We start from the raw sequence: 12,739 nt of genomic DNA on the forward strand, positions 1-12,739 counted from the left end.
AGAAAAAGCTAAAAACCAATCAGTATCATAGCGAAATCCTTTTATTTCTTCCCCTTTCCAAACCGTGACGAGCGAAATTTTGGGGGCGAGAGGAAAAGAGAAAAGTGTTGTTGAACTTGAAAGGTCAAGGGGAAGGCGGGAAGGTCTCTGTCACCCCGTCACGCAACATTTGATCGCAGTCCGGATAGAAAAATCAGTGGAAATAGATATTTTTCTATGGTCTCCAGGTTTTATGGGTTTCCATACTCCTGTTTGAAACAAAAAATGAGAAATATATCAAGGGTATATGCGAATAATGGTCAATAATTAAGTCGTATATCAGACATGTACGTAGCTACATGTACGTCATAGCCGTTTACGGAATCGACTCCCCCGCATCCAAAATAGAGCAGAAACACAAAAAGAAATCAATGAGCACAGGATGCGAAGGGGGTTTGGCCGCCGTATCCGTAAAACGGCCCATGTCAGACATCGACAAACTCAAAAATATTTTGGGGCGGCACTGATGTACACACCCTGACCCTCCCCCAGAGGTTCAGTTTGTCATGGGTATGGATGGGACCACCTTGGCTATTCGGACGGCGATTCGAAAGCGTGGGAAACAATTTTACACTCTGAGTTGACTTTGTTTTAACAGAAATTGCTCAAGAAAAATCGAAAAAAAATTTGAGAAAATTTCTATTGACTTGAATTATTAAAATAACCCCAGAGCCGCGCCGCAGACGACGCATTTCTCTGGAGCACGATCCAAATTTGGAATGATCCGTTAGCCAATCACAAACCGTCCTGAAATTTTACGCGCCCCTCCAAAATTAAAACATCCTGAAGCTGCTTCGAAGAAAGTTTTAAAGAAGAAAAGTTTTCTACTCCTCGGATTTCACCGGACAGTATTCAAAAAATGGTAAGGTTTTCTTTGTGGAGTGATCTGGATACGTCAATCGGCACAATAAGCAGTCGGGTTTGATCGAATTATTTCTCTCTTTCGGTTTCGGAACATATTAGCTTTCACGTTCTTGGATGTTCGATTTCTCGTTATTGAATTTGGAGGGCAAGATGCTCTTTTGAAAATTGTAGATTTCTGTTGTCGTTGTAAAAGTTGATCATGCCTTCGAACGATATAATGGATTTGATTTGTTGAAAAATAAGCTTATAAACTGTACCGGTACAGTTCTTTAGTCGCGCAGTAGTCGCTCAGCATGCCGTTATAGTGGCTGTGATTTGATCATGCGTGACTGATCATGACTTCGAATATTCTAAACGTGATCACAATATTCCATTTCATGCTGTATGTAGCTTCAATATTCAAGCAAAATATCCATTTATAGCGAAACCTCAGCGGTATCAATGCAGCTTTTCCTGAATTGAGTTTTCTTTTTCTGTCCAAAAACGTCTCCATCATCCTAAATGGTCACGCTTGAAATCTTTGCGTGCCGGTTTGTTGCTATCGCGACGCACTCAACTGGTTTCCCAAAAACAGATCTGTTTTACAACATCTAGTCTTTGAAGGATTCTGGAAAGATTTCTGAAAAGCCCCATACTTAATTATGCATACAAATTCTTCCGTTTAATCCTTCAAATATTAATGGCAGTCATGAATAGAACAAGAGATTTAAAATTGGATGCATAATTAATTAAATATGGGGTCAGGTAGAAATCTTGCCAGGTCTTGGTTAATTTTAAGGCTAAGCTTCAAATTGAAATTATGTTTTAATGCTAACATCATTCGCTTGTCAGTGCTGTACCTAGAACTTAGTTCCTGTGTATTTTATTGTTTTATTGATGAAGACTAAATTTGATTTCATAAAGACTGTGTGTGCTATTAAACACCTGCGGCTTTACTGTTGATTCATGTTGTTTGTCAAAATATCAGTCAACAATCAACAGACGTATTCAATCAAACTGAAAACCTTTAGCTGTCCTTCAAAAATTTACCTATACCTTTTTGAGATCTTGCAAAGTGAGTATTTCTTGAAAAAAAAAATAGTTGCAGCACACTGATATGATTTTTTTTTGCTTGTTTTTTAGGCTGATCAACTGACAGAAGAACAGATTGCTGGTGAGTACTGAAATCCCCCCCCCCCCTAAAAAAAACTTCATAAATTCTGTACTTTTGATATTATGCCATGCTGTAGTTTTGCACCATTAGCCACATATGTAAGTATAGGTAAACCAGTAATTAAATCCAACAACTCATCAGGGAAGGAATGAATGAGGAGAAAGAAGTGACCGAGAATGAAAGACTGACAAAAAAGACAGGCCTGAAATAGCGGAGAATCACGAGAGAAGGAGAACCCGATCTCCGATGCCTAATGAACACCCTGCTCTATCGGCCAATGTTCTCACTTGCAGAATTTAAAGAAGCGTTCTCGCTGTTCGATAAAGATGGAGATGGTACAATCACCACAAAGGAACTGGGAACAGTGATGAGATCTCTTGGACAAAACCCAACAGAAGCAGAACTTCAGGACATGATCAATGAAGTGGATGCTGATGGTAAGTTAAGTCATTAATTCCCAAGAATTGTTGCATTCTAATTTCTCCTTTCATTGCAAGACACCCGGGGGGCCCCCCGTATATTTTTTGGGGGGGGCCCCAACACCCCCCCCCCCCCCCCCCCCCCCCCCCCCCCCCCCCCCCCCCCCCCCCCCCCCCCCCCCCCCCCCCCCCCCCCCCCCCCCTGCCCCCCCCCCCCCCCCCCCCCGTCAAGACAATGCCATGCAGACAGGCAGGGCTGCAAATAATTTTTTTCACTTGAAAGGACAATCATCTTGGTGGAAAAAAACAAAATTGTGGTCCGACAGATTTTTATTCACTGTTGCCGTAAAATGATTTATGATAAAAAAAACACAGCACACTTGGGATTTCATCGGACATTAGCAAATTTTGGTTGGCAAATGTCCAATGACCAACTGTTATTTGCAGCCCTGGACAGGTGAAAAGTGAAGTCTAGTTTCAGGGTCTACAGGCCCATCAGGCCAGAGCTTGTGCTAGTTTCTGTAGCATTTAACAGTAAGGACGGAATGCTATTTCAGGGCACCGGCGAGCGGGACGAGGCGGGAGACAGGGCGCCGAGAGCCCACGGAGAGAGGCACGGGCAGAGAGAGGAGGGGTATGCTAATCCCTCATAAGGTTACCCCCACAGGGTTCAAAATAAAATTACAACTTTTAGCCTGAATTTGTTGGCTTTTTTTTTTCAAGGCCCAATTTTTCCTGGCTGTTAACAATCCTAGGCATACATGCCACATTAATTGGCAACTCCAAAAGTTTTAGAAAGAAATTTGGTCATGTAGCGACCAGTGAAATGCACTTTTAAGCTCTGTGGCTGCTTTATTGCCTGATACGAAATGTTTACTTTAAAATTACAGCAACTTTGATTTCAGTTGGCCAGTCAAGGCATGATATTTTCTCTTTTTCTTCAGTGAAAAGTGGATAGCAAGTGTTATCAAAGTGCCAGCTACTGCCAGCAGCGAGCTGCTATTTGAACCCTGCCCCAACATTAAATTTGCTCACATTCATTGATATATTTTGATTGAGAAGAGCACTGTGAGAGTTAAGTGTCTTGTCTAAAAACACAATGCAGTGACCCTGGCTATTGGTTGAACCTGGGCCACTCTTTTCGGTGTCCAGCATGCTAACCGTTATATACTCTAGCCATAATAGACTGGTGATATTAGAATAGAGAAAGATTAGAAAAAATGGAGAATAAAAAGGAGATACATTTATACTGTACCATGTGGACCTGCAAGTGAATGTGTCTTGATGTACCACCAAGTTTATTTCATTATTTTTAAAGAAGAATTATTTCAAGCTTAAAAAAAGGGTTAGCCCTTTTGCTAACTTGTCTTCTATTATTGTAAACAGGTAATGGAACCATCGACTTTCCCGAGTTTCTCACCATGATGGCAAGAAAAATGAAAGATACTGACAGTGAAGAGGAGATCAAGGAGGCTTTCCGAGTGTTTGACAAGGACGGCAATGGTTTCATCAGTGCAGCTGAACTGCGACATGTAATGACAAACCTGGGAGAGAAACTTACAGATGAAGAAGTTGATGAGATGATCCGGGAAGCTGATACCGATGGTGACGGACAAGTCAATTACGAGGGTAAGGACAAAAGTTGTACGTTGTAAAATATGGGTACCAGCACGCGATGATCCCATGGTGAATTCCCACGCACTCACGAAACGAGAGGCGGATCACCGAATACGCCGCCCACAGCACTCACGAGAGAGGGGACATGATGATGTCGACCGTGGGACGCGAGCCAGTGCGACGGAGAGGCGACGGCAAGGGCGCGGAGGCGAGCGGGACAGGGGGGGGCGGCGGGAGCGATGAGACGAGAGCGAGAGAGAAGAGCGGGGGGGAAGACAAGAGAGAGGAGGGACCGAGGAGACGGACCCCAGCGAGCCGAGGAACAGAGCGGGACCTGTGACGCCGGAGGAACGAGGGGGAGGGCGCACGCCCCGCGAGAGCGAACAACGAGCCGACGGGAGGAAACAAAAGACGGGAACTATTCGAACGTCGTCTGGGGTAAAACAGTTAGTTGGCTTTGGCAAAAATTAAATGGGTTCCAGTATAATTATGGGAGCTAAGTTTAGATTCCCTAAATTTCCAGAAAGGAATATGTTAAGTGGGTTTCAGCAGTTGTTAGCGAGAAAAGTCTTTCTGCAGTCTATTGAAACAGTCTTCCTCCCTGTAGAATCATTCTCTTGTTTTCATACAGTATGTACATTTGTAAAGCAAACTTTCAAGATTTTTTTTGGTATTTTTAAACAATTTTTTTTGTCTTAAGTTTTATAGCTGGTGTGATGCTGTTTTATTTTACAAGCTTATTAAAGTGTAGATGTTGCGTAGCAACCCATAAAAGCACTGTAAATGACCTATCACATTTAGGTTAATTTAATAGTTACATGTTTTACTGGTATATATATACTATATTATGTCAACAAGAAAAAAATGTACAATCCATTTTTTTTCCCTTAGCCTATTTACTCAATTAAGCGCCGCCCCCGAGCGCCACCCTCGAATAAGTGCCGCATTTAGGACAAAAAAAGTTAATAAGCGCCGCCCCCAAAGAATTCCGTTACACTAAAAACATCGTCCATAAGTTTTTCTATCCAACATTCTTACAATATGTACCGGTAGTTCTGTAAATGTTGTGAAGGCCACACACTTTTCCAGGACAGCTAGCGCTACTTCTCTCTCCAGCAAGAGACGAAGACTGAAAATCAAAAGACGCTATTTTCAATTACTGTAAAAGATAAGATTCTTTGTGACATCCAAATTTTAAATAAGCGCCGCCCTAATAAGTGCCGCACTTGAGGTGCGGAAAATTTAATTAGCGCCACGGCGCTTATTTGAGTAAATACGGTAATTCCTTTCTTTGTGCAGAGGAATGTGTTGTGCCTTTTTTGCTAAGACCATGATGTAATTTTTATTTTATTTTTTGTCTTGTAGAATTTGTGAAGATGATGACCTCAAAGTAAATTATTACATCCTGAGTCACCTGGAACATCTCACCCTGCCATACCCACTCTTGTGTAATATACTTCATGTAACATACAACCAAGAGTACAACACCTGCTTTTAATGACAGTGTCTATAGATGGCAAATAACTGTGAAAAAAAAAAAAAAAAACTAGAGAAAAATTTTAGTAAACAAACATCTGCTACACCTAAATTATCTTTTTGCACGCATTGTGATGTATTTTTCAATACATTTTAAGACTTGTGTATTTTTTGTTGATATTGTTGGATCATTAAAAAGCTGTTGAGAATTACAGACTGTGTTATGGCAAAGTTATAGAACACCCGGTAGTCTAACCTCTACTTTAATACTGACCAGTGGTGAATCCAGACCTTTAGGTAAGTGGGGGACCCGATCATCCAGACACTGAAATATAAAGAAGGGGGGCCCACTCTTAAAAATGATTTTTCTTGGCCCCTTGGGCCTTAGATTGGCCTTATAATAAGGTGGGGCCCTGGGCCCCTCCCCTAGATACTTCCTGTAGATGTGTACCAATATAATGTCTTCAAGCAGACTCTCAGGTCTGTTTCCAGCAACACAAGTGCTGCATTATTCTCCCATAAGTGAATATTTTTCCTAAAAAGAGAGACACTTCATTGTCATTGTCACTTCAGTGTCATTGTCAGTGACACAAGTGTGTCACTGATGCAAAAGTTTGACTGTTTTAAAAATTTTGATCTGGGCAGTTTCACTTTTTTTTTTACCATCTCAAAAGAGAGGCAAACATAACACAGAATACAGTGCTTGTTTGATAATGTAGTGTTGACCAATTTCAGCAAGCTGAATCATAAAACGCTGCAACTTCCTTTAAGGAAGCGAAAGGCTTATCTGCTCAAACAGCTTTTTGGCCTACTTAACTTTTAATTTTAGGCCCACTAAACTTTCATTTAGAAAGGAGGAAAGTTTGCTTTTGATGGAAAACAAATGGACTAGTGGTTGGGGTAACTTTAGTCTCCCTTGCAGCTATTTTTATTCACGTCACGCGACGCTCCTCCTTGTTTGGAGGAGCGTTGTGTGACGACACTAAAAACGGCTGCGAGGGAGACTAGGGTAACTTGTGATCCACAAAGTCATCTAGTCCTCTGTACGCTTTACGGACCTATGATGGGAGAAAATTGTTTGTCTCTCCGCACGTATTTCGGGCCAATGATCCATGGAGCGCGTGTTGGAGAGGGGGAAGGAGGAGCCAGAACAACAGGCCCCCACCCCCCCCCGAAAAACGCGAACGCCCCCCCCCCCCCAAAAAAACAGTGGAAGGGCACCCCCAGGAAAAGGATCCAAGCAACAAGTTAAGTGCGAGTAGAGTATTGTTATTAAAAACTCCCTGGGCTGAAATTTTGAAGCAGGAAAGGACCCATTCCGCCTAGCCTGCGTAAAAAGGCGGAGGGAAAGAAGGGGGAGTGCCTTCTCCTTCCCTATTTTTTTCTTCCCCCTCACAGTCCCCCTCCCCTTACGCCTGCTACGCAGAAAAGGAGCAGAAAAGTTGATTGACGCAGTACAGTTGACGCAGTCAGACGCAGTCGACGCAGTGGACGCAGTGGACTCGCTTGACTGATATCATGTGACGTCACTCAATGCGGCAAGTTGCTGCAGCGTTGAATTTGTCGCCGGCGACAGCTGCTTTTTTTTTGCTCATAAACTGCAAAAATACACTATCGGGGAGCTAAGTGATATTTATCCAACAAACTGCCATGTACTCAAATAAAATCGATGTGGTAATTGTGTCATCAGACAACAAATGGGAGGATTTTTTTATCGCGAAACCACAGCAAGCTGCAGGCGACGCATTATGTTCGACATCAATCCATATTTGGAATGACAATTTTATTTGAATGCGCCAATGAGATGCCTTGTATTTCCATGCGTCCCGGGATGTGCTTCGAACGTTTTTACATGTGATAAATTCATAAACTTCACGAAAGTAGGATTTCTATATCGGACAACAGGCGAAAAATGGTAAGATTTCATGTGACATTCGATATCTTAAATGATAACTGAAGTACAGCGACGTCGATGATGGGTAGCGAATATAAATATCTTTCGTTTTGGTCAATTATAACCTTTCGCCTTGTTGTTCTGAAATTTTTAATTTGTCTCGGGTTTAGACGATTTGATCGCTCTCTTCGGCATGATTGTTCGATGTGTCTGACAGTTAGACATCCTCATTAAGTCCGGCAACGATAATGACAATAGCGAATATCATAAATTTACAAAGGGTCGCCATGTATTATCATTGCATGTCAGTTATTCAATAAGCTTGTTGTCGATTTCTTTGACAGTAAGCTTATTATTTGTCGTAGAGCTTAGGGTATGGCATATTGGTCACCATTTTGATACAAATTAAATTAAACTATTTAGCTTGCAGTGTTATATATTTATTTCTTTTTTTAACAAACTAAGTTTCTGTGATATTATTAAAAATAAGAATTTTTTCTGGTCTGTTTTGAAATAACACATAATGGCATAAAACATCTTGATTTCATTTAGAGCTATGAATATTAATTTTATTATGGTTGAATAATCCAATACACTCTGTAACTAGGAGTGATAAGCATAATCAGACAGAATAACCAGGTGAAGCCCTGTCAGTGCCGATTTAGGTGGTACGACTAAGTTATGTGCGACTTTTATAGTGAGCCTTGCTAGCAGCATGCAAAAAAGCATACAACTTTTAAGGCTGGTTTTCACTTGCGAGTCTCAAATCAGAGTCGTAAGAGCGCTTGTGACCAAGTATTAAATTGAAAAGCGGAGTCATAAGCTCGACGGAATCGATGCAGAAGAATTAGAATGTTTCCATTTTCTTCTGATTCTGCTTACGATTCCGTCATTTATAATCCAGCAGGGTTGAAACAAGTCAGGAAATGGCCAGGGAAAAACAAAATTCTTGAAGGTCGGAAAAGTCAAAGAAATTTATTTTAAGAAAATTGATATTTTTGAAGAAAAGTCAGGGAAAATTGAAATTATAATGCCTCTGATTTAGTACAACTGATGGTTAGAAGAAATGTTTTAGGTCGGTGTGATCTCAGCAATGCTTTTCTTTTGGAAGCAGAGGCTATACCAACATATTGCATTTATTTGGTCAGGGAAATTTTTATTTTTAGCGAGGGGAAAACGGGGAACTTTGAAAACTTTACACGCATATAGATCTGTGGCAACCATGCATGCTTGTATAAATTGAAATGGACACATCATAAAGCATGTACAGTTAAATCCTGATAACTCGAACCCTCAATAACTCGAACCTCCCGCTAACTCGAACCTGTTGCGATTCCCCCTCCATGTTGTTTTCTTACTAATTTTACCCTCGATAACTCGAACTCCGGATATCTCAAACCTTTTTAGATTTCCCTTGAAGGTTCGAGTTATCGAGATTCAACTGTATGTCAGGTATCACCAAACACTGGTCATTTGAGAACACAAGCAAATGTACAAAACACTCACCTTTGGCTTGTGTTCTCATATTAAATGCCTTAGTAACATATACGTAGACCTGGAATAAAATGAAAAAAAAAAAAATTGGTTGGAATCACACCACGACACTGTTATAAATTGGTTCATTTTGGTTGGTGGATTTTAAACAGTTATGTTTGCCGCTGTTTTCCAGCCGAGGTCTCTTTAACTTAGATTGTTACTGGCTGGCATAAAAATCTTATCTTAATTTTTGTCATTTTCTTTAGGCTGACCAACTTACAGAGGAACAGATTGCTGGTGAGGACTAAAATACTGTAACCCTCTTTTTATCCCTGCATGGGCTTAATAATTTTTTTAAAAGGTTTAAATCTAGCATAATATGTGGTAATGTATTCTTTGATCACGTTGTAACTTTCTCAATCAACTATGGCTTGCAGAATTCAAAGAAGCGTTCTCGCTGTTCGATAAAGATGGAGATGGCACAATCACCACAAAGGAACTGGGAACAGTGATGAGATCTCTTGGACAAAACCCAACAGAAGCAGAACTTCAGGACATGATCAATGAAGTGGATGCAGATGGTAAAATAAATAGACCTCATCACGGTTTTCAACGCCATCTTGAGGAGTAGGCAAAACGGGTAGAAATTACAGTGTTTGTATGGGAATACGACTGAATGTGTCTGTATTTTTTCCGCATGATTGACGCCCTTTGTGAGAAAAATTACAAACAAATGTCTGGGAAATTAAAAACGTAACTGAACGCTTCCTAGCCCAGCTACATCCTTCAAACTCGAGGAATAAAAACTTTTGCCTAGTATCTTAACTTAACAATTCATAAAAGGTCCAGAATTCGATTTTTGTAAAAGACATTTGCCGTCAGATTCCCATACAAACACGGTAATTTCTACCCGCTTTGCCTACTCGTCAAGATGGCGTCGAAAACTGTGATAAGGCCTATTATAATGGTGCGAACTTCTTTATAATCTGTCTACCCCCTTGTTACTTTATTTACCTTCTGTTTTTATAAACAGGTAATGGAACAATTGACTTTCCAGAGTTTCTCACCATGATGGCAAGAAAAATGAAAGATACTGATAGTGAAGAGGAGATCAAGGAGGCTTTTCGAGTGTTTGACAAGGACGGCAATGGTTTCATCAGTGCAGCTGAACTGCGACATGTAATGACAAACCTAGGCGAGAAACTCACAGATGAAGAAGTTGATGAGATGATCCGCGAGGCAGACATTGATGGCGATGGACAAGTTAATTATGAGGGTAAAGGATTTCGTTGCTGTTGTTTTGAGAAAACATTTTTATGGACAGGGCCAGGTTGCTTGAAAGCCATTTAAAACTAACCCAGGATTAAAAGCTCATCATGGGTTCAATTTCTCTTTTATAAAAGTGTTTTTATGAGTAATGTTTTGTGGAATTTGAGAGAAATTGACGTCAAAGCTGGAGGACAGAAGATATAAACTGTGAACCTCACTGAAAAGTAAAAAAAAAAAAAAATGAATATTGCTTAAAGAAGCAAAGGAAAAGAGTGCCAGGATATCTTTAAGAAGGGGATGGGAAGCAGAAAATGTAGACTTCTTGTCCCTCCTCACCATGTAGTGCCTCTAAATGGTCTTACTCTGTTGGTGATAATTTGTTGATCATGAGTAACAATCTGCCACAGACCCTGAACAGATTATGCAGGGCTGCAAATAACAGTTGCATCAGACATGGCGACAAAAATGGGCTGACGAAACCGGAGCGATGTCAGACGACCACGAGAGCGCACCCGCCCAGCGCGGGGGCAGGGGAGGGGGACGGAAACACGAGACCGCGGCCCACTGGGCAGGCCACAACGGAACGAGGAGACCGAGACGAGATGGCAGCCCGACGGGGACACACCCCGGGACCAGATGGCCCCACCCCAGCGAAACCGAACGCCCCCGCCCGCGCCCCGGCGGCGCGGGCGGGAGGCGAGGGAGCGGAGACCGGGGGGGGCCCAGACACGGACCCAGAGGGGGGGGGCGGACGAGGGGAGGGACGGGGACAGAGGAGGACAGGCCAAGGAAAAATTGCAGCCCGTTATGCTTTACCATACATTCAGTTTAGTGTTTTTTGCTTGAATCTCAGACTTGCCATTCTGACATACAATTTGCTTTGTCTTCTTCTTTCAGAATTTGTGAAAATGATGACATCAAAGTAAATATTTAAACTTCGATCAGATTAGTTAACCTCTAGAACCTACAGTACTTTGGTGTATTTATACGTCATGTAACATTCAACCAAGGGTGCCAGTCACCACCTCTGTACTATAATGACTACATGTATATGTACATGTGTATATAGCACAGAACAACTTCAAAAGTGAAGAATTAAATATTTGTGGGAGACTCTCCTCTTGTGTTGTACTATATTGCCAGTCATTTAAAAACATTTTGTGTTTATAATTTATTATGTCAGACTTATTTTGTTGGAGCATTAAAGGCCAGTATAAAAATATTGATGCGGGTTGTGTATCATATTTAACAAATAAAGAAGTTTAAACCATCCTACAAAATAGAATATGGTTAATGTGAAAACATAATGATGATGAGGAGTATCTCCCTGCATTCGTTTTTAGTGTCATCACGCAACGCTCCTGAGGACACTAAAAATGGCTGCGAGGGAGACTAGAGGTCTAGAAAAGCTGCTAGTGGATGCCTGAGCTGTTAGGAGAGAACATTCAGCTGAATTTCTAGACCTCAGAAGTCGGGCATTATTATAGGACAGGAAAACCATCTTCCATTTGGCTCTATAGCAATAAACAAATCAACCACACTTTTACATGGTTTATAAAAAAAATAATGCCAGCTCAAATTCCATCGTGCATACAACAGTGGCTATACATTAGAACCCTGGTAACTCGAACTCGGATAATTCAACACCCTGCTACTGAACTAACTTCCATTTCCCTTGGATTTGACCCCACTTTTAAGTCACTTTTACTTGGTTTACTTGAACTCCGATAACTCAAAAACCCTGCTAACTCGAACTAAATTTCTCAAATTTACCCCGATAACTTCGAATTCTGGTTCTTGCAACTCGCCATGGTTGCCAGTTGAATAGAGCAACAAACAACATATTATTTGACAGCCATTTACCACTCTTACCTTTAATAGAGCTTAATGTATGGTCGTCAGTAAGAGTGCAGCGAGTGTATATTGAAGTACTGAGAAATCAGTTAACTGTCAGTTATTAAATTGGCATATTGAATATTCAATCGACCCCGATAACTTTTCGAAACCTAACATTGTTAACTCAAACTGTTTTTCGTTTCCCCTCAGAGTTCGCGTTACCGGGGTCCTACTGTATTCTAAACTGTCATAATAAACAACAGGCATTTGAAAAGATGAGGAGATGGAGCCACAGGAGGTCATCAGCCCCCCTGACCAAAGAGGAGAGAGGAAGGAATGGGGGGAAGGGCCGGGAAAACGATGGAAGACCACCCTCGGGGGAGAAGAACTGGGACCACGAGAGGAGGGAGAGGAAAGGAAAGCAACAGAACGAGACAGGGAGTGGAGAGGAGGGAGAGGAGGCCACGGGGGAGGAGGAGGGGAACCCGGCCAACAGGGACGGCGCGAAGGGAGGACCCGGCCCGAAAGCGCCCCACAACAGGGGAGGGAAGGAAGGAGAGACTGCGCCATGAAGTCGCCGCAGCTGGGGAGGTGCGCCAAGCGACACGCGACGGGACGCCACAGCGAAAGGAGCCCGCAAGGGCAAAGGGGGGCCACCAGGGGGAGCAGCAAACAGGGCAGGGCAAACCCCAGCGG

The 12,739-nt window shown here is 42.0% G+C and overlaps 2 protein-coding genes across 2 annotated transcripts; both read left to right on the forward strand.

The window, feature by feature from the left end:
* Positions 1-775: 775 nt before the first annotated feature.
* On the forward strand, positions 776-5,649 carry LOC144657537 (calmodulin-like). Its single transcript, XM_078517902.1, has 5 exons — positions 776-901; positions 2,026-2,056; positions 2,350-2,493; positions 3,862-4,104; positions 5,458-5,649. The coding sequence occupies exons 1-5, from the start codon at positions 899-901 to the stop codon at positions 5,484-5,486; spliced, it is 450 nt and encodes a 149-aa protein (XP_078374028.1). The 5' UTR covers positions 776-898; the 3' UTR covers positions 5,487-5,649.
* A 1,704-nt stretch (positions 5,650-7,353) lies between these two features.
* Positions 7,354-11,427, forward strand: LOC144657536 (calmodulin). Its single transcript, XM_078517901.1, has 5 exons — positions 7,354-7,483; positions 9,205-9,235; positions 9,376-9,519; positions 9,972-10,214; positions 11,105-11,427. The coding sequence occupies exons 1-5, from the start codon at positions 7,481-7,483 to the stop codon at positions 11,131-11,133; spliced, it is 450 nt and encodes a 149-aa protein (XP_078374027.1). The 5' UTR covers positions 7,354-7,480; the 3' UTR covers positions 11,134-11,427.
* The last annotated feature ends 1,312 nt before the right edge of the window (positions 11,428-12,739 follow it).

Source organism: Oculina patagonica, chromosome 6 (assembly GCF_052425735.1).
Source record: "Oculina patagonica isolate OP01 chromosome 6, crgOcupat, whole genome shotgun sequence".
Classification (NCBI taxonomy): domain Eukaryota; kingdom Metazoa; phylum Cnidaria; class Anthozoa; order Scleractinia; family Oculinidae; genus Oculina; species Oculina patagonica.

Coding starts and splice junctions, on each gene's coding strand:
- LOC144657537 (XM_078517902.1), top strand. Junction 2,057..2,349: donor GACAGAAGAACAGATTGCTG/GTGAGTACTGAA, acceptor TCTCACTTGCAG/AATTTAAAGAAGCGTTCTCG. Junction 2,494..3,861: donor CAATGAAGTGGATGCTGATG/GTAAGTTAAGTC, acceptor TATTGTAAACAG/GTAATGGAACCATCGACTTT.
- LOC144657536 (XM_078517901.1), top strand. Junction 9,236..9,375: donor TACAGAGGAACAGATTGCTG/GTGAGGACTAAA, acceptor TATGGCTTGCAG/AATTCAAAGAAGCGTTCTCG. Junction 9,520..9,971: donor CAATGAAGTGGATGCAGATG/GTAAAATAAATA, acceptor TTTTATAAACAG/GTAATGGAACAATTGACTTT.